Here is a 24,426-nt window from a genome sequence, read left to right on the forward strand (position 1 = left end):
ACTTTTTCTCTCTCTGTCACAAGATTTTGTTTTTGTGACGGCAGTGAAAATTTTGACTTCCTCTTTATTTTTATTTTTTAACCCCCATTTTTTACAAAGTGAAGGAAATGCATGTACTGATTTTTGTTTTTATTTGTTTAATTTTATTTATTTAATTCATTTATATTGTTTTTATTTATTTTTTTATTTACAGACTGTCTACTTCGATATATCCTCCTGGAATTCTCTCCCATTTTCTGATCAATGCCCACATTCACACACACACGTACACATCTCTTGTTGGTCCACACATATATATATAAAATTTTCTATGTAAAAATCAAGAAATTTAGGGGTCAAGTTACCACTTTGAAAAAAGATTGCATTTTTTTTCTACGATAAATTACGGTTTTAAAGTCAAATTACGAATTAACACCTCATGGTTGGGTAATTACAATTACCCTCCTCAATTATGGATATTTTTACACGTTCACCCTGTCAAATTTCAACAGAATCTTTTCGATTACGTGGAATGTTTCCTAGTTTGAACTCGTTTTGTGCAAAAATGCAGTTTCTGATGTGCCACAGTCTGATATTTATAATCATTTTGTTTCAAAATATGGAGCTTGAATGGGATAAAACTGGTACAAACTGGAAATTATTCCACGTAATCTAGAAGATTCCAACACTACGAGGGTAGATGTGTAAGAAAATCCATAGTTCAAGAGATACTTGTAATTATCCAAATATGATAGGATTTTCATAATTTAATCATAATTCAGGGAGTTGGGTCATAATTTAACCTTTTTTCTAAGAAGTGAGCAGCTAATTCACTCGAAAATTAGAATAACAAAAAGGGGTTGTGTTCTTTATGTTGCAGATATATTCTGATTCTGAATAAGGTTAATATTCTAACATATTAGAATCTTTTGAATTTCAAACCGATTTGTATGATTTTTTTATTCTTTTTAATATTTTATATACTTAAATATAACTTATTTAAAAAAATGTATATATAAACGATATATATGTATGTAGCACCTTTAATTTTTGGGCTGTAGTAGGTTCATTTGGTCCAAGTCCAGCTCAACCTAATTATGATGGGCTGGAGTAGTTAAACATGCACAAATCACAATTAATATAAGTACTTAACACATTATTAATTGTTCAAATAAATATCATCATTTAGATATATTACTGTTTTTTTTTTAATATTTTTTTTAACTTTTTGCATTGATTCTTTTTGTACATGATCACTCAACTCAATTCTTCAGTGCAACTCTATATGCACGTGCAAACATAGCGAAGCCAGAATTTTAAGTTCGGAGGGCTGAATGCATTAAACGAGAGGGGACCGTCAATGCTATTATACACGACTTTTTTTTTATATATTTATAATATTTCACCAACATTTATTTAAAGATTTGGCATTGCTTAAATTTGAGGAATTATTATGACATACTATTGGATTCACATGCAATAAGAGTGGTTTGATGGCTACCACATTTAATTTACTCAACCATTCTATTCAAATCCCAATTATTTCCTACCCTACTCTATCATAATCTATGAAATTAATTAGTCAATGTACTTCAATTAACATTTTAATCTTTTAATCTTGACTCTTATTATTATTATTATTGTGAATATTGTGGATACTTTAGAAAACTAATATATATTTTATTCTGAATTATTGCAAGCATATTAAGAAAACTAATAAATATGCAAAGATTATAGGAAAAAAACACTGAGAGTAACTGAAATATCCCTTCTTGTAATTAATTTAATTACATCTCCACTCGACCTCTCTCAATTGGTTAATAATGAATAGAGCAAAATCAAGAAAAGTGTAATAAATACATCATTGGATCTTTAAAGTGACATAATTCGAAACGGAAAATTTATATTCTTAAAATCGACAAATATTTTGGAATGGGGAGAGTATTTTTTTACTCGTGACAATTTTGCATACGCAATTTATTTTACTCTTGGCAATGAGGAATGATAATCCATTTAATTTGCTACTTATTCTTTCATGACAGTGAGGTTTCAACCTTCTTTTGGTATATTTTAAATTATAATAAATAAATTATATATATATATATATATATGCACATAAACTGCACAATTTACTGGACCATATTGTGAAGTTTGCATAATCTAATTAACCATTGTTCTAATATTTTAAATCGAAAAATAATTGTTTTTTTTAAATCAAAATTTGCTTGTTCGATCTTTTTTTATAATCGAAAAATATGAGATCTTAAACCGACAATACATGTTTTCCATTACTTACCATTTGCATCATTCATGAATCGAATAATTCGAAAAAAAAATTCACCTGCGAAGAGTGGTGTTCACAGTGTCAACTTTCTACGTCGGAAATGCAATTCCATGTAAAATAATTTCTTCGTTCTCGTAAGTAAAAAATCCAGTTCTTGTCTATTCTTAATATATCTCCGAATTAATTTTCTGTTTATTTTTATGTCTTCAAACATATGTACAATTTCGTCTCATGCATGCTGACAGATTCTAGGAAAAAATATGCCATAAATTAAATGCAGATCAAGACATGTATGTATATTACTATGATTATTTGTCAATTCAATTCAATTATTTATTTATTTATTTATTATTATTTAGAGCTGCATTTTCTTGTATTTCCCTCCATGTAACTGTCAAACCCATTTTCCCTGCAGTTTCCTAACTATATTTTCCTTAATTCTTCATCTTGACCTTGGGATTTAGTACAAGAATTTCCCTAATATAACTGACTTATTCTATAAATTAATCAACAACGATATTTCGTACGATTTACGACGAATTCCTCGTGTTTTATTTTTGGAAATATTTTATCTGGATATATAATTAAGATATCTCAGGTAGGAGACTTAACGTATTTCTTGGTCAATTTTTATGCCTTACATATCCGAGTATATACCGATCGATGTAATTAAATTAAGCTCTATTAATCGCTAATCGACACGGTAAATTGGTACGTTTGAAGATAAAATCCAACTAACGAACAATTGTGTACATCATTAAATACATTTTTTGTTTGTATGCTACATGCATGGTAGACCATATATATATATATATATTGTGGACCAATTAATACTCAATTTCTCTGTAATTGCTTATGAAAGAATATATCTATCTTCGGTTTACCAATTCAATTCCTAATTTTGAAATTTGTTTTTTTCTCAAATTTCTTACATATATATACATAGATGTATATATATAGTAGGGTTTCTTTTTTTCAATGATTGACTTACAAGTCTAAGAAAGAAATGCATTCATTGTTACTCCATTTGTATACATCACTTGTTCTTCTTCTGCTTAATTTTTCCAAAGCTCAAAATTCAAGTACTAGTAAAAGCAGCAATAAAATCGATTTTAATGTCGGAGTGATTCTCGATTTGGCTTCACCGGAGTCGCCGGTGGGGCGTATAGGAATGAGCTGCTTATCGATAGCCCGTTCCGATTTTTATTCGCTCCATCCCGACTATAAAAGCAGGCTCGTTTTCCATATTCGAGATTCTAACAATAGTGTCGTTGATGCTGCAGCTGCCGGTAAATTTCCGATTTTTTTTTTCTTTTTTTAATATATTCGGGACTAATAGACATGATCGACATTGCAGCTCTCGATTTGCTGCAAGAAGTCAAAGTGGATGCAATTATCGGCCCTCAACAGTCAACTCAGGTTGACTTTTTGATGGATCTCGGAGAAAGGGCTCGTGTTCCGATTATATCCTTCTCGGCCACGAGCCCTTCTCTGGTCCCACAAAGTCCTTTCTTCGTACAGACAGCTCAAAGCGACGCCACTCAAGTTCAAGCTATCGTCTCAATAGTCGAAGCGTTTAAGTGGGCCCAAGTTGTTATTATGTACGGGGAAACGGAATTCGGAAACGGGATTATTCCTTCCCTCTCCAACTCGTTGCAAGATGCACACGTTCGAGTTTCTTACCGAAGTGTTTTTCCTAAATCGGCCACGGACGATTTTATAGGTAAAGAGCTCTACAAAATGATGGCAATGCAGACAAGGGTATTTTTGGTACACACGTCGCAATCTCTCGGAAAACGGGTGTTTCTAAAAGCGCGAGAATTAGGTATGATGAGCGAGGGGTACGTGTGGATTGTTACGAGTGGATTGACCGATTTATTCAATTTGGTCGATTCCGAAGTTGTTGAAGCCATGCAAGGGGTTATCGGGGTGAGGCCCTTAATCCCGAAATCGAAGGAATTCGAATCCTTCGCTTCTAGATGGTTACGGAAGTTTCTTCTGGCAAACGAGAATCATACGATGATCAAGCCGACCGAAGTGAGTGTGTTCGGTCTTTGGGCTTATGATACTTTTTGGGCCCTTGCTATGGCGGCCGAAAGAGTTGGGAATAACATAACACACGTAACGAAAAATGGAGCTGACGTGGCACATGCGGGCCCGTTCGCGGTGGAAGTTTCGGAAACGGGCCCTAAAATTCTAGAAGCATTACTAAAGATCAAGTTCCCAGGACTTGCCGGAGAGTTTAGCCTCGTTAACGGACAATTGGAGCAAACATCGTACGAGATAGTTAATGTTGTCGGAAGAAACGAGAGGCAAGTGGGAACGTGGGCCCCGTCTAGTGGAATTTCGAAGAATTTAAAGAGTATAATATGGCCCGGGGACTCGACGAAAGAACCTAAAGGATGGGAAATTCCCGTAATCAATGGTAAGAAACTAAGAATTGGTGTGCCGAAAAAACCCGGTTTTAACGAGTTTCTGAAAGTCGAGATAGATCCGAAGACTAATACACCCAACGTTACTGGATACTATAAAGAGGTTTTCGATGCCGTAATGAAAAGTTTACCGTACTATGTACCGTACGATTACGTTCCGTACCCATTTTTTAACTCCAACGGTTCGAAAACGGGGAACTACGACAATCTCGTGCATGAAGTTTCATTACAGGTGAGTCTTAGAATACATATATACCTCAATTTTGTTTTCTGTCTTAATACATATTTTGTTAATAATTCTTGGTGATCATATATACATATATATAGGAAAATTATGATGGTGCTTTAGGGGATATCACCATTACGGCTACACGGTCGACTTATGCCGATTTTACCCTTCCGTATGCCGAAGGTGGGGTCGCTAGCATAGTTCCCGTAAAGTATGAGGACGTAAACGACATTTTCACATTCTTGGAGCCCCTAACTATAGAGCTTTGGCTAACAATGGCAGTCTTTTATATCTTGACGGCCCTAGCGATTTGGATCTTGGCTAATCGGACCAATGTCGGTTCGCCAGCTCAGCATGCCGGCATGGTTTGCTACTTCCCATTCTTTCCTGGTAAAATTTATTAACCTTAATCTGATCAAATTAAATAAAATAACTTACTATATAACTTTGGTTTTTTTTTGTTTTGTGTGTGTGTGTGTGTAGGAGAAGGAATTGAGGCAAACTTACTTTGTTTGATTCTCGTGACGTGGGCTTTCGTAGCGAGCCTTTTGAACTCGATTTACACGGCCAGCCTGTCGTCTAGAATCACAGTGGCGAGGCTTCGACCGATGGTGACAGACGTGTCGCAGCTCACCAAGAACGGGCATTTCGTCGGGTGTCAAGAGGGTTCTTTTTTATTCGATTTCTTGAAAACTACTTTGAAATTCGACGAGGCGAAGATCAAGACGTTCAAATCGGCCGAAGCTTGCGAAGAGGCTCTTTCATTGGGGAGCAAAAACGGGGGCGTGTCGGCCTATTACGACGTGATGCCACACATTAAGCTTTTGTTGTCCCGAAACTGCGGCAAGTATATGATCGTGGGCCCTATCCATCGTACTGATGGATTCGCCTTCGTAAGAATAATATTTTTGTCTCCAATTCACACACGTACCCACATGGATGTGTACGTATTTCTAAAAGACGATTTTAACCTTTAACTTTTTTGTATACTTTGTACCAAAATTCAGGCTTTTTCGAAGGGTTCGCCACTAGTTGCAGATATCTCAAGAGCCATAATACAGCGGATCGAAGACGGCACGATTCTCGAGATCGAGCAACGGATGACGATTGGCAAGGAATGTTCCGAACCGGAGACCAATAGCTCGCCGACAAGTGTCACGCTGCGGAGCTTCCTCGTCCTTTTCGCCATCACGGGCTGTGTGACTCTAACATGCCTCCTCGTTTCGCTGCTCAGGCACCTCCATACGAAGAGATCTTTTCCTCAACGAATATCCGATTTTAATTCCAAGGTCAGTTTTTTCGTAATTTCGTTGCGCGAATATTTTAAGCCAAACGAGACCTCGTCTCTTCCCCGGACTGCAGATATGCAAGCTGAAATGGATACCATGTAATTTTATTTCAATACAATTTCTTTAATTATTTCTACCAATTTGAAATTATATATAAAAAAATTACGAATTTATAATCGGTTGCGGTTTACACTTCGTAAATTTAATAAATCAATTTTTAATTCGATTTACGATTTAACAGCCACCCGGGTTACAAGTCCCAAATTATATACATAATGCATTTCTAATCATCTACAGAAAAAACATATCTTTCCCTACACTACTAGGACATATCACAACACAGTCAACACACAGTCCACCTTTAGTGTGTGTGCAGTCAATCTGGGTCAACGAGAATTTGACGTTCGTTTTCTCGTTCGGATCCTCTACGACAAAATCTCCAACATGGTAGTGAACCCAGTTTCCCAAATTGCCCAGCATGCAACGGGAAGCCGCATGCTGGCCGTGCTGAGTCGTCAGCTGAAACTGGGCGGGCTTTAAATCCCAACCTTGGACGTTTTCGTAATTACACACACGCCGCCCTAATAACCTCTTCCCGACTTTTCCGAGCTGTAATCGGAAGAAGAGGCTGTAAGTTCCTGTCGGGAAGAAGAAATCGAGGTCTCCGTCTACTTGCAGCCACCATATTTGTTGTAGATACGCAATCGTTTGAAATCTACATAGGTAAAAAACAAGAAATCATTTAGTACCAAATTACGAAAACTCTCCTCCTGTTTGGGTAATTGCAACCACACCCCTCAATTATGTATTATCTTACGAAAATACCTCTCCAGAAAATACCCCTCCAGAGGTAAATTTAGGGATGTTAATTCGGTAAAACCGAACTAAAGTTTCGGTACACTAACAATTCATACCGTTTACCGCACCGAATATACGATTTGGTTCGGTAAATAACCGAATTACATAAATTTTATGTAAAAATATTTAAGAGGGGTGGTTGTAATTACCAAAACAAGAGGGGGGTTTTTGTAATTTCGCCATATTTCAAGGTGGCAGTAATTTACCCTGTATATATATATAGAAACAAGAAATTCATAAGAAACTAAAAGGTCTCAATTCCTTCACATAACTATTGACTTTGTTCAAATGAAGCTAAACTAACCAAGAAACGAAATAACTTAAGGGTGCATTTGGATGGAAGGATTTGGGGAAGGGATTTCAAATCCATAATAACAAATCCATTGGACTTGTTTGGATTGAGGGATTTGGGGATGAATTTCGAATCCACACCCCTCCTTTTTAGTTATGTTTTGAGCAATTGAGGTGGATTTCAAATGACTCCAAAATTGGAGTCATTTCAAATCCCTTCCCCAAATCAAATCCCTCCCCAAATCCTTCCATCCAAACGCACCCTAAGATTCTACTCCGATTTCACTTCTTTCGTAGGCGGATTTTTTACCAAATATCACAAGATTCGAAAATCGATAATCTTTCTCCGTTTGAAGTTCTTTATCTATATACTTATTCCCACAGTTGCTTCAAGCTAAACGGAACTCGTAAAACCATCGACCGCAACGAAAATAAGGTCTATTTTTTTGTTTTTCGCACGAAAATCAAATAGGAGATACATTATACATACATTTTCAAGAAACAGAGTTAACAATATCCATCATCAATAAATAAATTTATAAAAAATGCTAAAGAAGAGGCAACCTGGATTCATTAGTTGGAATGTGATTCCAATACCTCCGATCATCGATTCCGGTTATCACGAGAGCTTTCGAAGAAATCGCCAAACATACCCCACCTGTTCTCTTATCAATCCAAACTTCCTATTCCCATAAAAAATAAATTATAACTCCAAAAATTAAATAAAAATTGAATCTTTAGAAAGAAAAAAGGCACTAACCTTAGTGCCACCGTCAAAAGGGCTGGGCCGGCAAAGCCTGGCGTAAATGTCCTTCTTGCCCTTGTCGCCGAGGCCCTGATCAAACAATAGGGCGAGGATATAGGGATAATTGGAGGGTAATTTAGGAACCCAGATAAAATCGGCGGACGATGCTGCACGGAAAGCCCGGTTGAGTCTGGCGAGCTTGGCGATCTCCGGCGGGTCCAAGTGGGAGAGGACAAGGGCTATGCAGGATTCCGGTATGTCCTCAAGTTTCGGCCTGGTTAGTGGGCCCGGCCCGTTGGGCTCTCCGGGGAGAGAAGATGCGCTTGCGCCCATTCTCCGATGACCGGAATTTCTTTTTTGCAGATGGCCGGAAAATGGATTTTGACGGAATCGTGAGAGAGAATCTGGTCTAACGAAAGGAAAGTAAAGCGGTCAAATTCATTTGGTTTATGCAGAGGAGAATCTTAGAGAGAGAGAGAGAGAGAGAGAAAGAGGTGAGAGGTGTGTTCGTCTGCTTTAGGCCGTTCCGATGTGTTCCGTGTACATTCATTTTTGTACACTTATTTATTTCGCTGTGGCTATTGTTTTTCCTTTTTTATTTATTAATTATTAAAAAAGAAAAACTATATGTACTATATAAACAAATAGTATATATATAATTTAGGTATAATTTAATGTAGAAGCCCTGTTTGGTTGCGAAGATAAGCCATGATTAACTAAATAGTTAGACTTAATTTGATGTTTGGTATCCTCAATAACTTGCGGGGTCGACCCGCCAAAATTAAATAATCATGGCTTATCTTGCCTTATCTTGGCTTATCTTGCCTCTTAATGAGTTTTTTTTGTTGGACCTTTCAAGCTCCAATAAAATAATTGGGTCTCGTTAGTTTATTTAATCTTATCTTGGCTAATCTTATCTTGCCAACCAAACGGGGCCTAGCTTCAGAATTATTATAATTTTCATTGAACACTGAACTAATCTTTAAGTTGTTATGATTTGAAATTCATTCATATACGATTAAGAATGGGATGAAAAAAATTAATGTTTGTTATGTTTTGGGTCATAAACAAATTTTATAATTGAGGCCATACTAACTAAATATAGGCTACCCAACTCTTGAAAATGTCCAACCAAGTCAACCCTCTTTGTATTGACCGTCCACATTACTTCGTTTAATTGTGGCGACTACTCACTCAGACTTAATTATCTCTTCTCAAGCATGCTTAGTTTTGAATGTGCCGTATCTCTCTCTCTCTCCTCCTTTCTCCATTTTTTTCCGAACAGTATTTCTGTCATCAGCTTGTCTTTTTCCAGACAATTCTTTACAGAATCTCTATCGTACATGGTTGACTTTGACTTAGGAGTAGCTTTACGCATTTCTAAGTTTTCTTCTAACAATCGTCTTCTTCTGTCAACGATTGAAGTCTTTGAGTTGACCGAGTGTGATAGTGTTTTTTTTTTCTTTTCTAAAGAACGATATCTACTGGTTCCTCAATTCTCTTTCGGTTGACTCGAACCTAGGGGTGGTAAACGAGCCGAGCCGGCTCGTGAGCTCGACGAACCGGCTCGTAAAAAGCTCGAACTCGGACTCGAGGTTTTCGAGCTCGAGCTCGAGCTCGCGAGCTCGAGCTTTCTGACGAGCCGAGCTCGAGCCCGATTTTAGTTGTTCATCAGCTCGCGAGCCGGCTCGCGAGCCGAATTTAATAATATTTTTTTATTTTTTTTATTTTTTATATGTTATTTTTATTTAAAAATGTATAATAATATAAAATATTATAGAAATAAATACAAATATTAAAAAAATATATAATCACAATTTTGTGTTTATTTTGTAATTTTTTAAAATATTTTTTAATAATAAAATAATAATAAAATAATATTTAAAAAAAGAAAAAAAAAAAAAAAAAAAAAAAAGGATTGGGCTCGAGCTCGAGCTCGAGCTCGACAAAATTAACACGAGCTCGAGCTCGAGCCAGAAAAAGAAGAACTCGACGAGCTCGAGCTCGAGCTCGACAAAATAAACTCGAGCTCGAGCTCGAGCCAGCCAAAAGAGGCGAGCTCGGCTCGAGCTCGGCTCGTTCACACCCCTACTCGAACCCATGACCAAATAGGTCCTAGATGCAAGACAGTGTGAGAGTGTTCCTTTTCTTAATAAAAAAAAATGAATTAAAAAAAAAAAAATCAAACTTGAGTCTACTACTACAACGTTGTCGGCACAAGAAAGAGCAAGTACTAATTACTTAATGCAATAGTAGTATGTAATTATCGACGTAGTAAATAGGAAGCTACATATTATTACTGTCACATCGTTGAGCAACAAAATAGACAATAAAAACATTGCATATAAACAAGGTGAAATTACATTAACACCCTTCTTCTCGCAAGCAAATTGCTCGAATTCATGTAACACCTTTAACCACCGCCTTAGCTTGTCTTAGCCTTCGGTGCTGATGGAAGCAACTGCTCAACACAAATCAGACATTTTTTCGTCAGCACGAGTTAGAATGTCCATATACGTTTGGAACCCCGGATCTTGGTGTACTTTTGAGGATCGTTTGAATAAAAATTGAATATCGGACAATACTATAGTAAAATATAATGATATTTATACGTGAAAATCGGACGTATGGGGTTAGAATTAGCACTTTCGAAAAAAAAAGACATTTTTTTTCGTAAGTGAAAAATTAATTCCAATTTCGTTCCAAAACCAAAACCACCAATCACGTAAAGAAAAAGTGAAAAGAGATATTACCTGGTAGCACGAGATAAGAGAGCTGACGAATCCAAAACCACCAGTTACACGAGGAGTCACTTTCTTCGGTGCCAATTGAAGCAAACCAACCGCAACAACAATGTCCATAGCTGCTTTAACGAGAGCAAGTGATCTCTCGTTCGAATTTTGAAGCTTCGTTTTGTATTGCTCATTCTAAAAACAAAAAACCCAAAACCAACAAAAAAGAATCATATAAAAGAATAAAATGATACGAGCCCCGTTTATGTTAGTAGGTGGTCACAAAAAACAGACCTTATATTTATTAGTATTCTTCAGCTCCTTCTCCAACTTCTTCATCGATGATGAAAGCCTTCCAATTTCCCCGATCTGAAATAATTTTTCAAATATCGATCGAAATTCGGAAGTAAAATCATATTTAAAGTTATAAAAATTTTACCTCAACGAGGGTGGTGCAGACAGACGAGCCCAACCAACAGAAAAGAGAAATCCTTCCAAGTAGTTCCGCAAGTTCTTTGTTCTGCATGGGAAATAATTTCAGCTTACTCGTTTAATAAACTCTTTTTTTCCCGATTTTTCTGATTTTCCCGAATCGACAACGGTGCATTTTTTAAGATGTACCTTATATATGCCTGTTCTGCCCAGCCACACAATTTGATCCAAGAACAAGAAAGTCGACAACAGTGCATTTTTGGACTGAAACGGACATTGATTAGAAGGGTAAAATGGGAATAAATTATTACTAAGTAAAACGCTGGATAAATAAAACGATAGCCACCTTTCCCAGCAAAATCAGTGGAAGTGGAGTTCCTGGTGCGTTCGGACTAACGAGAGCATGAAGATCATTGACAAACTGAAATCAAAATTAAAAATAAAAAATAAAACACGAAAAGATAAATATTAGTTGAAAATCGAAAAATTCAATCATGCTCAGATAAATACGGCTGGATCTTCTCTTTTACAATCCTCGTTCGAAAAATATGAATTGAAAATACAGACCTTGAACAAACGGAAAACTTTTCGAGCTAAGCTGGTCGATTTGTCGACGTTTTGTGCAGTACCAGGTTCACCGTTACTCAAGAATTTCGAACCGTATTGAATCGCCCTGCATATCTTGTCCCTTGCTTCGGCTTTATTCAGATACAATACCGCAAGAGCTAGCTCTGCTCTCGCTACATCCAATGAACTCATCTTTTTATCTTGTTAATTAAAACCTAATCAGTAAATAATTCAAAATAAAACCTAATCAGTAAACAATTCAAAATAAAATTAACAGTTCAGTAACATAAATTGATGGTTTTGCTACTTTTACTGAAGGCAACACACACACACACACACACACACACACACACACACACACACACACACACACACACACACACACACACACACACACACACACACACACACACACACACACACACAGAGAACTCATTTCAAAGTAACACATCGAATTCACATAAAAATTGACATGAATCAACAGAAACAAGGTTAAATGAATCCAATTACAGCTAAAAAAACAATAATTTTTAATAATCGACAGATAGATACAAAAAATTGGGGAAATTCTTCACATGAATAACTAAGATTTGTATATACATACAGATATAGATACATATACATATGTAAAAAATCGATAATTACCGGGGATTGTGTCGAGCTCGACTCGTTCGCATGAAATTCACAATGTAATTAATTTTTTTCTCTCTCTAAACTCTCTCTTCTTCTTTCTGTAGCATAATAAATAAATAAATAAATAAATTATAATAATAATTTTTCATTCGGTGATGGTTCAGATAAAAGACCGGCGGCGGGGGACAAAAGGCGTGTTTGGTCCTCTTATTTATTTATTTCTTTTAAATGAATTAATTTACATATATAATATTTCAGTTGAGTAAATGCAATTTGGGATAAACTTTGAACGTCAGCCGCACAATGTACGAAGCTTATCATTTGATCCAACGGTTGGCGTAGCTTGAAAAGTTTGGGTGTAGTTCATTTATCCATCGGTGTAATAAAATATCTTTTTTTTTTTTTTTTTTTTTATAAGTGTGTAATATAATATCTAACCACACGTAGATCACTAAATTGCATTTTTGGTGATTTTTTTTTATGTAGTACCAATAATAAAAGATGTAGTAGAATGTCCGTAAATAATTGTCGAATTTAAGTAATAATTTTTTCTAGTTCCGACTCGATGAGAACGTGTCAAAAGTAATTTGATAGTTATCTATTCAGCTAAATTAATATAATTTTGTTGGTGCAACTGTAGTCATCCTCCATTATCCTATTTTTTTTTCTATTTATTAAACCAATAAAAAATATTTGTTAACAAATTTAATGTTTTATGTAAGCATATTATACTTATTATTTTTCTATGTTATATATGTTTTATATTATCCTAATTATTAATTTTTGACACGTTATACTTATTTAATATTTTTTTGAAAATTGAATTATAGATATTTGAACTTGTGTTGCCAAAAAACCAAAATAATCAATTTATTATTAATTTTCTTTTCCTTTTATTTTTCATTAAATGACGTCATCGTTTATGCAATATGTCGGGCCTGCATCATAGATTGGGCTAAACAATTGGCTATGCCCTACCAGCTACAAGTTGGGCTTGCATTAATTTTCTTTTAATTTCTTTCTACTGCTACTTTTTCACTAGCCCACACTTCAAAATAATAATAATAATAATAATAATAATAATAATAATAATAATAATAATAATAATAATAATAATAATAATAATAATAATAATAATAATAATAATAATAATAATAATAATAATAATAATAATAATAATAATGCGGCAACGACCACACTATCGATTACGTTAGTTTTAATATAAATTTGACATAATGGAATAAAAGTGTTGAATTTATGAAACTTGAAGGACCAAATATGTATTTTATAAATATAGAGGACCAAATGTGGAATCAGTTCAAATTTGAAGGATCAAAACTGTATTTTTCCTGAAATTAGCTTTTGCCCTTTAGCCGCCATTTACAAACATCTCTCCAATCAACCCTATTATTTAAATACAGAGTGGACCCTAAAGAAAAATGCAAGTCTTTGTTGTTTTTACTTCCTCATTTTCTCATCCATTCAAATGGGATTAGGAATCAAATCCTGTGTTTCCAATGTTTGGTTTTCTAGATTGTGAATCTGTCAAATCTTTATTAATTAAAACTTCTGGGTTTTTTTTTTCTTTTAATTAATTTATTGTTGTAAAAAAAGAAGAAAAAAAAATGCAATCTTTTTCCCATTTCTTGAAATGTTCTTGATTCTTTTTTTTTTCTTTTTCTTTTTCTTTTTTTTGTGTGTAAAAAAAAAAAAGAATTGTTGGATATGTTAGGATCAGGAATGAATCTGATTACAACCATAATTGGATTTGGGATGAGTGCAACTTTCATAGTATTTGTTTGTACTAGGTTGATTTGTGGGAGGATTCGCCGTTTGGAAGCTCAACACATGTTAGAGATTGACTCAAGAATTGATCTTGAGCTGGTATGGATAATTTTTTTTTTTTTTTTTTTAATTTAGCAAGATTTTTGTGGATTTATATATGGTTTATCGATGCTAATCTCTTCGTATTAGGGGCTAATTAATCATCTACCGCAGTTTTCGTAGTGTGGTTCGTTGTTGTATACGACGAGTTAGCTTAATCGTTAATCTCATGTCATCTTGATTGTTGATCGATCCCACCTTGTCGAAAGTTGTTCTATTAGTGAAATATAGTCACTTCGTAAAATTATTTAGTACTAAATATATCGTAAAGATTCTTACGGGTATCGATAATAATAACAAAAAGTTATGTAAAGTATTATATCTTTAAGAAGAATTTGGGGGCTATGGCCCCCGTTGACATATGCTGGCTCCGTCACTGTATAGTTTGAGTAAAATGAGAGCAAGAGTTTTGTCGATTTCGATATGGTTTTGTTCGATGCTAATCTCTTCGTATTAGGGTTAATTATGAGTTTCGACCTATACGATTCTTTATCAAATCATTTAGTAAATACAGTAGAACCTCAATAAATTAATAACGTCGGTTAAATAATAGTTTCTTCTGATCCCGACTCGGTAAAAACCTATTAAATTATTAGTTCGATAATTTAATATTTCTCTAAATTAATAGAATTTTGCTAGTCCCGATTGTATTAATTTATAGAGGTTTAACTGTAAATGGTAAAAATTCTTATGTGTGGGTGGGGGGTAATAGTAACAAATATTTATTTAAAGTACTATATCTTCAAGAAAAATTTGGGGGGCCATGGCCCCCATTACCATATGCTGGCTTCGTCATTGTATATTTTGAATTAAATAAGAGCAAGAGTTTTGTCGATTTAGATATGGTTTTTTTATTCGCAGCAAGAACACCGGATTATTAACGGTCTTGAACCGGTAGTAGTTGCCGCGATTCCGACGATGAAGTTCGATCGCGAAGCGTTCAGTACAATGGAGGATGCACAGTAAGTCGTCTTTATCTAGTAATAATAAATTCGGATCATATTTATTTATTTATCGAAGATATTTATTTATTTCGAAATACAGATGCGCGATATGTTTGTCGGAGTACCAAGAGAAAGAAGTGTTGAGAATTATGCCGAAATGCGGGCACAGTTTTCATCTCTCGTGCATCGACGTATGGCTCAGAAAACAGTCCACCTGTCCGGTGTGCCGTCTTTCATTACATGAATCTGTCGATTCTGTTTCCGTTGAACCGGCCTCGGAAGTTTCTAGAGAAACAACTTCCAGGTCATCATAGTAGAGAACTACTTCTTGGTTTTTTTTTTTTTTTTTTTTTTTTTTAATTCTCCTTTTTTTTCGATGATTTATAGTAACAGGATCAAGAATTTATAGCAATTGTTAGACAGAATCTCTGTATATAAGTTTGTGTTGTACAAGGTTAGCTGATTTGTTTCATGTGTTGTTGGTTTTAAGGAAGAATGTTAGAAGGGAATCTTTGTTGTATGTATAATGTATGTATATATATACATTCAACATCATGCTCTATTTTGCATATGAATCTTCTTCATATTCAGTGTCAAATTAATATTGGATAAATTACAACCACCTCCCTGAAATAAAGTCAATTTACAGAAAAACTCCTCAGATCATTGTAGTTTGTAAATTTATTACATCCACCCCTACAAAAGGGTGTTAACGCAAGAAATCTACAAATTTCAAGGCGATATGCATTTATGGAAAAATGAGGAATTTTTTCGTAAATAGAGTTTACCTCGGGGAAATGGTTGTAATTTAGCCAATTAATATTAGCATTGTAAGAAAATACATATCACTATTTAAGAAAAAACAATTTTCATTACGGATTTGGGAAATTATAATGAAAAAAATTATAATATTAGAAGCGGAATAAATAAAAATTGTAAAATTTGAGTCCAAATTCCATGTAATTTTTGTTTCATTTTTTTTTTTTGGTAATGAGGATTAGTTTGTTTCTTTAAAATTTTATTTTTTGTGAAAAATGCTAATTTTGATTTGAATATTTCATTTCTCACACATAAATATTAGTCCAATAAACAATTTTTTACTATTATTATTGACATTAACAATAAATTGTCAAGATATTAATTATTATTGTCCAAGGGAAGTTAATACCATATTTTATTAAAGGGTGTGATTGTCAAATTTCATAGTTCATGGGGGGTGCAGGCCAAAATTTTAAATATTTGGGGTGTAGTTGCCAAAACGACAGAATCTAGGGGAAGCGAATGCAAATATATATTTTTAATTTAACAAATCATCAAAATAACTAAAAAAACAAAAATTACCACCAAAGAAGAAGGCCTACCGGCAATCAATTACGAACACCAATTGTTTGTAAAAATTCCCCAGAGAAAGCAGAAGTCGCCGCAAAAACAATTCCCGTTCATTCATTCAATCGCCGACCCACCAGAAAATGCAGTAATCACCGGATCGTTATCGATTAAAAAAAAGAAAAAAAAATTGATTGATGGATCCGAGCGAAGATGTGCCGGATGGAACGGTGCAGAATGTTCTGGAGCAAGAGACGCTGAAGTGGGTGTTCGTCGGAGGAAAAGGCGGCGTGGGTAAGACGACGTGCAGCTCAATTCTGTCGATCCTACTCGCGCGAGTGAGATCGTCCGTGCTCATCATTTCCACAGACCCTGCTCATAATCTCAGCGATGCTTTCCAGCAAAGGTTTACCAAGACCCCCACCCTCGTTACTGGTTTTTCGAACCTTTACGCCATGGTTAGGGCATTCTCTCTCTCTCTCTCTCTCTCTCTCTCTCTCTCTCTCTCAATTGGGTTCAAATTTCGATCGTTTCGATATTTTTTTTTAATTGGGTTGTGTTTCTATTGGGGATTGCAATCTTTTCAATTTGTAAAATGGGGGTGTATATAATGTTTGTGAATATGTTTTATATATCAAAATCAGTTTGAATTGATGAAGAGATTATAATATTTATAGGAAGTCGACCCGAATGTGGAACACGAAGAAGGTAGTTCGGATATGAACGACGGATTTATGTCGGATTTAGCTAACTCCATACCTGGAATTGACGAGGCTATGAGTTTCGCCGAAATGCTCAAGTTCGTTTTTTTTTCCGTATCATTTTATTCATCATCGTCATCATCAAATTGATAATTCAGTTATTTTTTGAAAAGAAAAAAAATAATGACTGTTTTTTTTTTGTTTTTTTGTTTTTTGTTTTTGTGCAGGCTAGTGCAGACAATGGATTATTCGGTTATCGTGTTCGATACAGCTCCGACTGGTCATACACTTCGTCTGTTACAATTCCCTTCAACTTTAGAGAAAGGGCTCGCCAAAATGATGAGTTTGAAGAGTAAATTCGGCGGTTTATTGAGCCAGGTAAATAAAAATATCACACGAATTAACATTCGGCTAATAATATTTCAGCGAACCCTTTATTAATTTATTAATTTTTGTGGGTGACAGATGACTCGACTTTTTGGAGTTGGAGATGATTTTGGCGAAGATGACATACTCGGAAAACTCGAAGGCATGAAAGATGTGATTCAACAAGTCAACAGACAGTTTAAAGATCCCGTAAGACTTTTATTTTATTGCCTCCTGTTGTCATTATAACTAACAAGAATTCGAGATAAAAACACGGGGCCCGATTTTGAATCGAGCATGTGAAGGAATATTTAGTCAAAAGCTTAACCATTATTATTACACGATCTTACAGAGGGTATTGACTAATCCCAATAAGATTTTGTCGTTTCCTCGATCTTCCTTAAGTTGTTTGAGTCTATGGATTATATTTTCGGTATTTTTTTTCTTACTTCACATTTACTGAGCAAACTTTCGTGATGCGTTGCTCCTTTTTTTTTTTTTTTTTTTCCTTGGCAGGATTTGACAACATTTGTGTGTGTTTGCATTCCGGAATTCCTGTCTCTGTATGAAACTGAAAGACTAGTTCAGGAGCTTACTAGATTTGAGATAGATACGCATAATATCCTGATTAACCAAGTCATTTTCGATGAAGAATGTAACCGATCTCTCTCTCTCAATCTCTCTCTCTCTCTCTCTCTCTCTCTCTCTCTCTCTCTCTCTCTCTCTCTCTCTCTCTCTCTCTCTCTCTCTCTCTCTCTCTCTCTCTCTCTCTCTCTCTCTCTCTCTCTCTCTCTCTCTCTCTCTCTCTCTCTCTCTCTCTCTCTCTCATGTGTCCGATTAATTAAATTCCTTCGCGTTATAATATTAGCAAAAAAAACCCCTATGATGCAATTCTTTTAGCACACAGCCCCTAATGGTGCAATTTTACGGGGTAATTTGCTAATAAAATTGAATCATAGGGGGAATTTGGCTAATATTTATAGCACGAGGACTTTTTTGACAATTACAATAAACACATGGGTGCTAAATGCAATAAACCGTAATTACACTTATACAAGCACTTAACATGGTTTTCTTTTTCTTTTTTCTTTTAGTCGTTGAATCGAAATTGCTCAAAGCTAGAATGCAAATGCAACAGAAGTACCTGGACCAGTTCTACGTGTTGTACGACGATTTCCACATAACCAAGTTGCCTTTGCTGCCCCAAGAGGTATTTAAATTAAAATTATCTCGATAAATATTTTTCACGTATAATAGAAAAGGCCGAAATTAAATAATTGTTGACTACAATTAATATTGTGTAAACAGGTTTGTGGAATTGAAGCATTGCAAGCATTTTCACGGAATTTCGTAACGCCATATCAAGCGTCCATTGTTCGAGGAACGGTAGAAGAGGTGGATCAGAGAGTATCGGTACTAAAAGAACAGCTGGCGGATGCTGAAGCTGAACTCGAAAAACTCAAGAAGGGGAAACAAAAGATTTGATCAAGAAAAACAAATCATTGCAATATTTTTTTTCGGTATGTGTAGTTAATTTATTTATCTTCAGGTACGAATAATTTTTTATTTTTTTATTTTATTCCGATTTTTAGAAGGAAATAAGTGAGGAATTGGTTCTCCAAAAGGGTTGGGATCAGTTTATCTAACCAAGACAATTATGATGTTATAATAGCTGAGGTTGAAAGTCGATTGTACTTATTTTTTCCGGTTCTGTAGTTTATTTTTTGAATCTATCCTAATTTCGATACGAAAATTTCTGAAATTGTTTCTGGAAACAAAATGGGAATTAGTTTTCTATTTCTGATTTTTTTTTTATAACTTTTTTTCGGAAAATTACAGTTTTCATCCCTCAAGTTTGCAACAATTTCACATTTGGTCCCTCGTGTTCCAATAATTTAACATTTTATGTCATTTCCGTCGATTTACCGTTACTCCGTTAGTTAAAGAAACTGTATTTTTCCCTTCTTCTTTTTTTTTTTTTTTTTTTTTCTTTCAAATTTTGATCTTGATCCATCCAATTTTTTAATGCTACCTGCAATTGTTGCAAGTTCATCTAAATACTTTTTTTATTTCAACTATTAACATTCTTAATACATATGAAGAACAATGTACATAATACAAACAAACAACAATGTAGTAAAATCTACAACATACAAATAATCCCATATATATATATATATGCATTAATCAGCCCAAGGATTATAAATGGCAATAGGACTCCTCACACTATACTTAGAGCTTCTCCAAATCAACGAACCCGACAAAATCACCGCATTTTTCATCGGTTTCGCCATCACCACAACTCTAAAGCTTCTCCTGCGATTCCCCTTCGAAAAAACGAGACTCATCGGTTTCACACTTATCTCCACTCCAACCGGAGCTTTAATAGTGGCATTAAAAACCGACTCTGCGGGTCCCACATTAGTGACCCTCCTACGGAAAACACCCACCGTCGGCTCTTGATCGCTCTTCAAGGCTAGTTGCATCGTGGGATAGTTTATTGCATCTTCACCGTTCGAAGGGAGTAAATTCGAGCAATTTATTGGGCTTTGATTGATTAAACTCCCGATTAATGATCCGTTGTAGCCCTCGTGGCATAGGAATTGAATGTATGACATGTCGTCCATGTCGTATATTAAACCGGGGTTAATTGCCTTGGTTGGATTAACTTGTCCCGACCCGTACGCGAATTCCGCATCCTTCTCCACCTTCGAACTCATTGGTGTTGCTGTATATATATATACACACAAGAATTAAATTAGTTCATAGATTTAAGAGGGAATTTTGAAGGTGTAACTTGCGATTTTTAATCGAATTAAATTACCGGTAGTCATGAGGGCCGATTTAATTGCAGCCGGAGACCAATTAGGACGGAACGATTTTACGTAGGCCGCGGCCCCTCCGACATGTGGACAAGCCATCGAGGTACCGGACATGAATGTGAACTTGGAATATTGCGTGTCGCCTTTTAACCCAGTCAGCGATTTCAATGGTGTGTACGATGCTAGTATATCGATTCCGGGCGCCGTTATATCCGGCTATTCATTTCATTATTTTGTCACCCCGAAAAATAATTAAAAAAAATAATAAATATATATAAAAAATAATATTTTTTTTGTAAATTTATATTACCTTAAGAAGGTGGTGTGATCCAGGATTTGGACCTCTAGAAGAAAATGAAGCTACCAAAGGAGCTGCAATTTTGATTTCTTCTGATTTATGTATTACTGCAGATGGTGTTCTGTAATTAAAAAAATAACATTATAATTATTTATAATTTAAAATATTTTTTTTTATGTTAATTTAATTAATTTATTTTTTACTTTGTTGAGTGAATATAATCACTGATTTTTTTTCCTGTGGTGGAATTGATCATAGTTCCAGGTGTCATGAAAATTTGGGCGGCATCAAGAAACGAATCGCTCTCGATTAGGGTTCCGACACCTCCGAGACCTTTGATGACGGAATCGGTACCCCAAGAACCGAGTTTGCAATAAACAAGTTTTCCCTTCACTTTCTTAGGATCCATTGAATTTTCAAGACAATACCTTCATCACACAAAAATAACATATTTCAATCCATGTAATAATTTATTTTTTTAAATCATCTACATATATATATATATATATATATATATATATATATATATATATATATATATATATATATATATATATATATATATATATATATACCTTGAGGAATCCTTGGAATCAGAGTTCTTGGCTACATCAATCCCATTTGCAAGAGGATACAAGTTTTGCTTTGGATCAAATAGGCTTACTCCAATTCCCTGAAATCATACAATTTTTTTTTAATGAATTTAGACACAAATATTAATAGTATAGGGAATTTTTAACAATTAAAGTAAACACAAGGGTGCTGAATGCAATTAGTTAAGCCCGTTATATATACAGTAGAACATCGATAAATTAATAACCTCGCTTAAATAATAAATTTTTCCGGTCCCAACTCGGTGATAATAACGTGGTAAATTATTAACTTGATAATTTAATATTTCGCTAAATTAATAGAATTTCTCTAGTCCCGACTGTATTAGTTTATAGATGTTCAACTGAGATGCAAATCTTGTGCTATATTTAATATAATTTCTTAAAAAAAAAAACTATGAAAAAAAACCTTACCGACACAATCGCCCCATTGCCCAACACCACTTTACTCCTCAACTGCCGATCGATCCCATTAGCCGCGACGGTCAAAATCCACGGCGCGTGATTCGCAACACTCCCATGGCCCGGCCCGTCATTGCCAGCCGAAGCCACCGTTAAAATCCCTTTCCTCATGGCATGGAAAGCACCGACAGCTATCGAATCCGAAGTGTAACTTCCCGAAAGGCCCCCGATCGAAATGGATATTACGTCGACGCCATCACTTATTGCGGCATCGAACGCTGCGAGAATGTCCATGTCAGCACAGCCTGTGGTTGCCCAACAGACTTTGTACATGGCCACTCGAGCTGAAGGAACGGCCCCACGGGCCGTTCCTTCTGCAAGCCCGTAAAGGTTTGCGTTCGGAACTAGGGCTCCGGCTAGGGTTGAAGAGGTGTGGGTTCCGTGTCCATCGACGTCTATAGGCGATATACTATCGTTTGGATCGGGTTGTTTGTCTAGCTTGAAGTACTTTGCTCCTATAAGCTTGCTTCATAAGCCACAAGAAGAAAATAATCAATATTAAAATTTCACCCTTGCAATCAATTTTTAAGGTTAACCGAAACTTATGTTATCGAAAGTGGCTAAGCTAGGGGTGAAAATCGAAAGTATCGGAGCATAATCAATATTTTTCTAATAAATTTTTTTTTTTTGTTTTCAAAAGTTAAAATTTGTTCCAATTCCATTCAAAGTTTTCAGAAAATTAGGAATTATTTTCTTCTTTTTCCTGAAATTGTAGATTCTCGGATAAGAATTCGTTGGATTTGATTTTTTTTTCTTTATCCATCTATAAATATAAAATAAATCATAACTATAATTTTAGGGAGCAAAAAAAAATTCAAAATTTTATAACGAAAAATAAATTGTTATCGGAATTGACAATCACATTTATAATTCAAATTCCAATCGAAAACCAGGATCTCAAAAATTGGAATGCAAAATAGTATTTCAAAATCGGAATTTTTCGAACTGAAATTGGCAGAATTTAAAAATTTCTTTCCAATTTCCACCTCTCGATGCAGCCAAAATTTACTTCTATATATATAAATAAATTACTTGTTGCATCCTGAAAAATTGGCAAAGTGGGCACAAGTTCCTTTCCATTTAGCAGGTGGAGGACCAAAACCTTCATCCTTAAAGCTCTCAGATTCTGGAGTTATACCTGTTACATATATAATAAATTAATAATGATTCCCTCATGAAGGTACAAACATAACAGCATACGGTACTACACCCCGTCGACCCGTTTTTTTTCCTTATCTAAAGGGCATTTTAGTAATTTTACCTGTGTCAAGAAGTCCGACTATTATGTTACTCTCGATTTCCAAGTTCCTTTTTGAGGTTGGTTTTAGGCCAATGAACTCCCACGATTTCGTCGTGTCTAGTTTGTGGTACCGGTTTGGAAAAATCGATACCACTTCTTCCATATCTAGAATTTTTTTTCCATAAGAATTAAAATAATAATAATAATAATAATAATAATAATAATAATAATAATAATAATAATAATAAAATATATATAATTATTAGACACATTATAGTATAACATACTTGATAATTTTGTGGCTTCATCTTGAGAAAGCTTTGCTGCAAATGCATTGAAACTTTTTGTGTAGCTATACACAAGGGATTTTGTGGCATCATTTTCACTATATATATATGCCAAAAAAATTAAACACATCATATTAAATCATATTTAAAAAAAAATTATATTATATAATAGTGGATAAAACAAACCTTCCCTTTAAGGACGAGAGGAGATTGAGATGAGTCTCGTGTGTCAATCTGTGATTCGCCGGTTGATCTTTCAAGAAAACAATGTAAAACTCCTGCAATTGATTCAAATTCATCGTACAAAACTCACAGAGAAACACGCACAAAAACACACAATCAGGGAGAGAACTATGTATATATTAATTTCCTCACATTCCCATTTGCAAATAAAGCACTTGCGGCAAAGACGAGGTAGAGTAAGAGACGAGGCGATTGGAGCGAATTATTTCTCGACATTATAGCTCGATTTTCGACCAAGAAGACATGTAGTAATATATGTGCATGTATGTACTAACAAGATTTTTACATATAAATAGGATGATTTTCCAACAATAATATGATGAAGTAATAATAATCAAGAATATATACTTTAGCTTAACTCCTTAGTCATATGTTGAAGGTGATTTTGGATTGAGATATCTTAGAAGAAAGATGTACAAAAGTTACATTGTTTAATTTCATCTGAGAGCGGTGTTTGTCTAAGCTTATAAGCTGTTAAAAAGAGCTTATAAGATGCTTAACAAGAACTTATGAGATACTTAAGAGCTTATAAGCTGTTATAAGTTGTTCTAAAAGTGTTGGGTAATTTTAATTATTCATACATAATAAATGAGTTGCTTGGATTAAAATGCAAGGGTAGAATTTTGCCCCTTTGATTTCAGTGATAGCAAATAAATAAATAAATAAATAAATAAATAAATAAATAAGAAGCTAGCTTAAACTTTTATGAAAGTGGCTTGTTGAGATAGAATTTCAGTGTTTAGTTTGTTTGAAGCAAAGATCTCTTTACCA

At 34.7% G+C, this 24,426-nt stretch overlaps 6 protein-coding genes across 6 annotated transcripts; 3 read left to right on the forward strand and 3 right to left on the reverse strand.

Moving 5' to 3' along the window:
• Window positions 1–3,095: 3,095 nt before the first annotated feature.
• On the forward strand, window positions 3,096–6,457 carry LOC105960497 (glutamate receptor 2.2). Its single transcript, XM_088813471.1, has 5 exons — window positions 3,096–3,552; window positions 3,621–4,927; window positions 5,023–5,314; window positions 5,408–5,817; window positions 5,932–6,457. The coding sequence occupies exons 1-5, from the start codon at window positions 3,270–3,272 to the stop codon at window positions 6,313–6,315; spliced, it is 2,676 nt and encodes an 891-aa protein (XP_088669597.1). The 5' UTR covers window positions 3,096–3,269; the 3' UTR covers window positions 6,316–6,457.
• Window positions 6,415–8,645, reverse strand: LOC105960536 (F-box protein PP2-A13). Its single transcript, XM_012984723.2, has 3 exons — window positions 8,123–8,645; window positions 7,927–8,045; window positions 6,415–6,928 (listed from the first exon to the last, which is right to left on the reverse strand). Exons 1-3 carry the CDS (start codon window positions 8,438–8,440, stop codon window positions 6,505–6,507), a joined length of 861 nt encoding a protein of 286 aa, XP_012840177.2. The 5' UTR covers window positions 8,441–8,645; the 3' UTR covers window positions 6,415–6,504.
• A 1,670-nt stretch (window positions 8,646–10,315) lies between these two features.
• Window positions 10,316–12,688, reverse strand: PEX11D (peroxin 11D). The gene is made up of 8 exons (XM_012984722.2): window positions 12,484–12,688; window positions 11,839–12,053; window positions 11,618–11,692; window positions 11,461–11,535; window positions 11,279–11,359; window positions 11,134–11,208; window positions 10,861–11,034; window positions 10,316–10,568 (listed from the first exon to the last, which is right to left on the reverse strand). The coding sequence occupies exons 2-8, from the start codon at window positions 12,028–12,030 to the stop codon at window positions 10,533–10,535; spliced, it is 708 nt and encodes a 235-aa protein (XP_012840176.2). The 5' UTR covers window positions 12,031–12,053; window positions 12,484–12,688; the 3' UTR covers window positions 10,316–10,532.
• Window positions 12,689–13,880: 1,192 nt separating this feature from the next.
• On the forward strand, window positions 13,881–15,808 carry LOC105960517 (E3 ubiquitin-protein ligase ATL59). Its single transcript, XM_012984703.2, has 3 exons — window positions 13,881–14,355; window positions 15,217–15,317; window positions 15,400–15,808. Exons 1-3 carry the CDS (start codon window positions 14,197–14,199, stop codon window positions 15,611–15,613), a joined length of 474 nt encoding a protein of 157 aa, XP_012840157.2. The 5' UTR covers window positions 13,881–14,196; the 3' UTR covers window positions 15,614–15,808.
• An 811-nt stretch (window positions 15,809–16,619) lies between these two features.
• Window positions 16,620–19,507, forward strand: LOC105960534 (ATPase GET3A). Its single transcript, XM_012984721.2, has 7 exons — window positions 16,620–17,083; window positions 17,303–17,424; window positions 17,554–17,704; window positions 17,792–17,902; window positions 18,209–18,347; window positions 18,787–18,902; window positions 19,001–19,507. The coding sequence occupies exons 1-7, from the start codon at window positions 16,823–16,825 to the stop codon at window positions 19,175–19,177; spliced, it is 1,077 nt and encodes a 358-aa protein (XP_012840175.2). The 5' UTR covers window positions 16,620–16,822; the 3' UTR covers window positions 19,178–19,507.
• A 233-nt stretch (window positions 19,508–19,740) lies between these two features.
• On the reverse strand, window positions 19,741–23,954 carry XSP1 (xylem serine peptidase 1). The gene is made up of 11 exons (XM_012984720.2): window positions 23,788–23,954; window positions 23,599–23,690; window positions 23,413–23,510; window positions 23,147–23,290; window positions 22,918–23,023; window positions 21,838–22,351; window positions 21,388–21,485; window positions 21,016–21,240; window positions 20,825–20,933; window positions 20,517–20,730; window positions 19,741–20,420 (listed from the first exon to the last, which is right to left on the reverse strand). The coding sequence occupies exons 1-11, from the start codon at window positions 23,869–23,871 to the stop codon at window positions 19,876–19,878; spliced, it is 2,229 nt and encodes a 742-aa protein (XP_012840174.2). The 5' UTR covers window positions 23,872–23,954; the 3' UTR covers window positions 19,741–19,875.
• Between the last annotated feature and the right edge of the window lie 472 nt (window positions 23,955–24,426).

This window comes from Erythranthe guttata, chromosome 14 (assembly GCF_056151865.1).
Source record: "Erythranthe guttata isolate IM_541 chromosome 14, IM_541, whole genome shotgun sequence".
NCBI classification, from domain to species: Eukaryota; Viridiplantae; Streptophyta; class Magnoliopsida; order Lamiales; family Phrymaceae; genus Erythranthe; species Erythranthe guttata.

Coding starts and splice junctions, on each gene's coding strand:
- LOC105960497 (XM_088813471.1), top strand. CDS start 3,270: ATGCATTCATTGTTACTCCATTTGTATACATCACTTGTTCTTCTTCTG. Junction 4,928..5,022: donor TGCATGAAGTTTCATTACAG/GTGAGTCTTAGA, acceptor ACATATATATAG/GAAAATTATGATGGTGCTTT. Junction 5,315..5,407: donor CTACTTCCCATTCTTTCCTG/GTAAAATTTATT, acceptor GTGTGTGTGTAG/GAGAAGGAATTGAGGCAAAC.
- LOC105960534 (XM_012984721.2), top strand. CDS start 16,823: ATGGATCCGAGCGAAGATGTGCCGGATGGAACGGTGCAGAATGTTCTG. Junction 17,084..17,302: donor TTTCGAACCTTTACGCCATG/GTTAGGGCATTC, acceptor TAATATTTATAG/GAAGTCGACCCGAATGTGGA. Junction 18,903..19,000: donor TGCCTTTGCTGCCCCAAGAG/GTATTTAAATTA, acceptor TTGTGTAAACAG/GTTTGTGGAATTGAAGCATT.
- PEX11D (XM_012984722.2), bottom strand. CDS start 12,030: ATGAGTTCATTGGATGTAGCGAGAGCAGAGCTAGCTCTTGCGGTATTG. Junction 11,536..11,617: donor CACTGATTTTGCTGGGAAAG/GTGGCTATCGTT, acceptor TGTCCGTTTCAG/TCCAAAAATGCACTGTTGTC. Junction 11,209..11,278: donor TCTGCACCACCCTCGTTGAG/GTAAAATTTTTA, acceptor AAATTATTTCAG/ATCGGGGAAATTGGAAGGCT.
- LOC105960536 (XM_012984723.2), bottom strand. CDS start 8,440: ATGGGCGCAAGCGCATCTTCTCTCCCCGGAGAGCCCAACGGGCCGGGC. Junction 8,046..8,122: donor CTTTTGACGGTGGCACTAAG/GTTAGTGCCTTT, acceptor TTATGGGAATAG/GAAGTTTGGATTGATAAGAG. Junction 6,929..7,926: donor ATTCCAACTAATGAATCCAG/GTTGCCTCTTCT, acceptor TTACCTATGTAG/ATTTCAAACGATTGCGTATC.
- XSP1 (XM_012984720.2), bottom strand. CDS start 23,871: ATGTCGAGAAATAATTCGCTCCAATCGCCTCGTCTCTTACTCTACCTC. Junction 23,511..23,598: donor CTCTCGTCCTTAAAGGGAAG/GTTTGTTTTATC, acceptor ATATATATATAG/TGAAAATGATGCCACAAAAT. Junction 21,241..21,387: donor GATTCCAAGGATTCCTCAAG/GTATATATATAT, acceptor TGTGTGATGAAG/GTATTGTCTTGAAAATTCAA.
- LOC105960517 (XM_012984703.2), top strand. CDS start 14,197: ATGTTAGGATCAGGAATGAATCTGATTACAACCATAATTGGATTTGGG. Junction 14,356..15,216: donor CAAGAATTGATCTTGAGCTG/GTATGGATAATT, acceptor TTTTATTCGCAG/CAAGAACACCGGATTATTAA. Junction 15,318..15,399: donor AGTACAATGGAGGATGCACA/GTAAGTCGTCTT, acceptor TTCGAAATACAG/ATGCGCGATATGTTTGTCGG.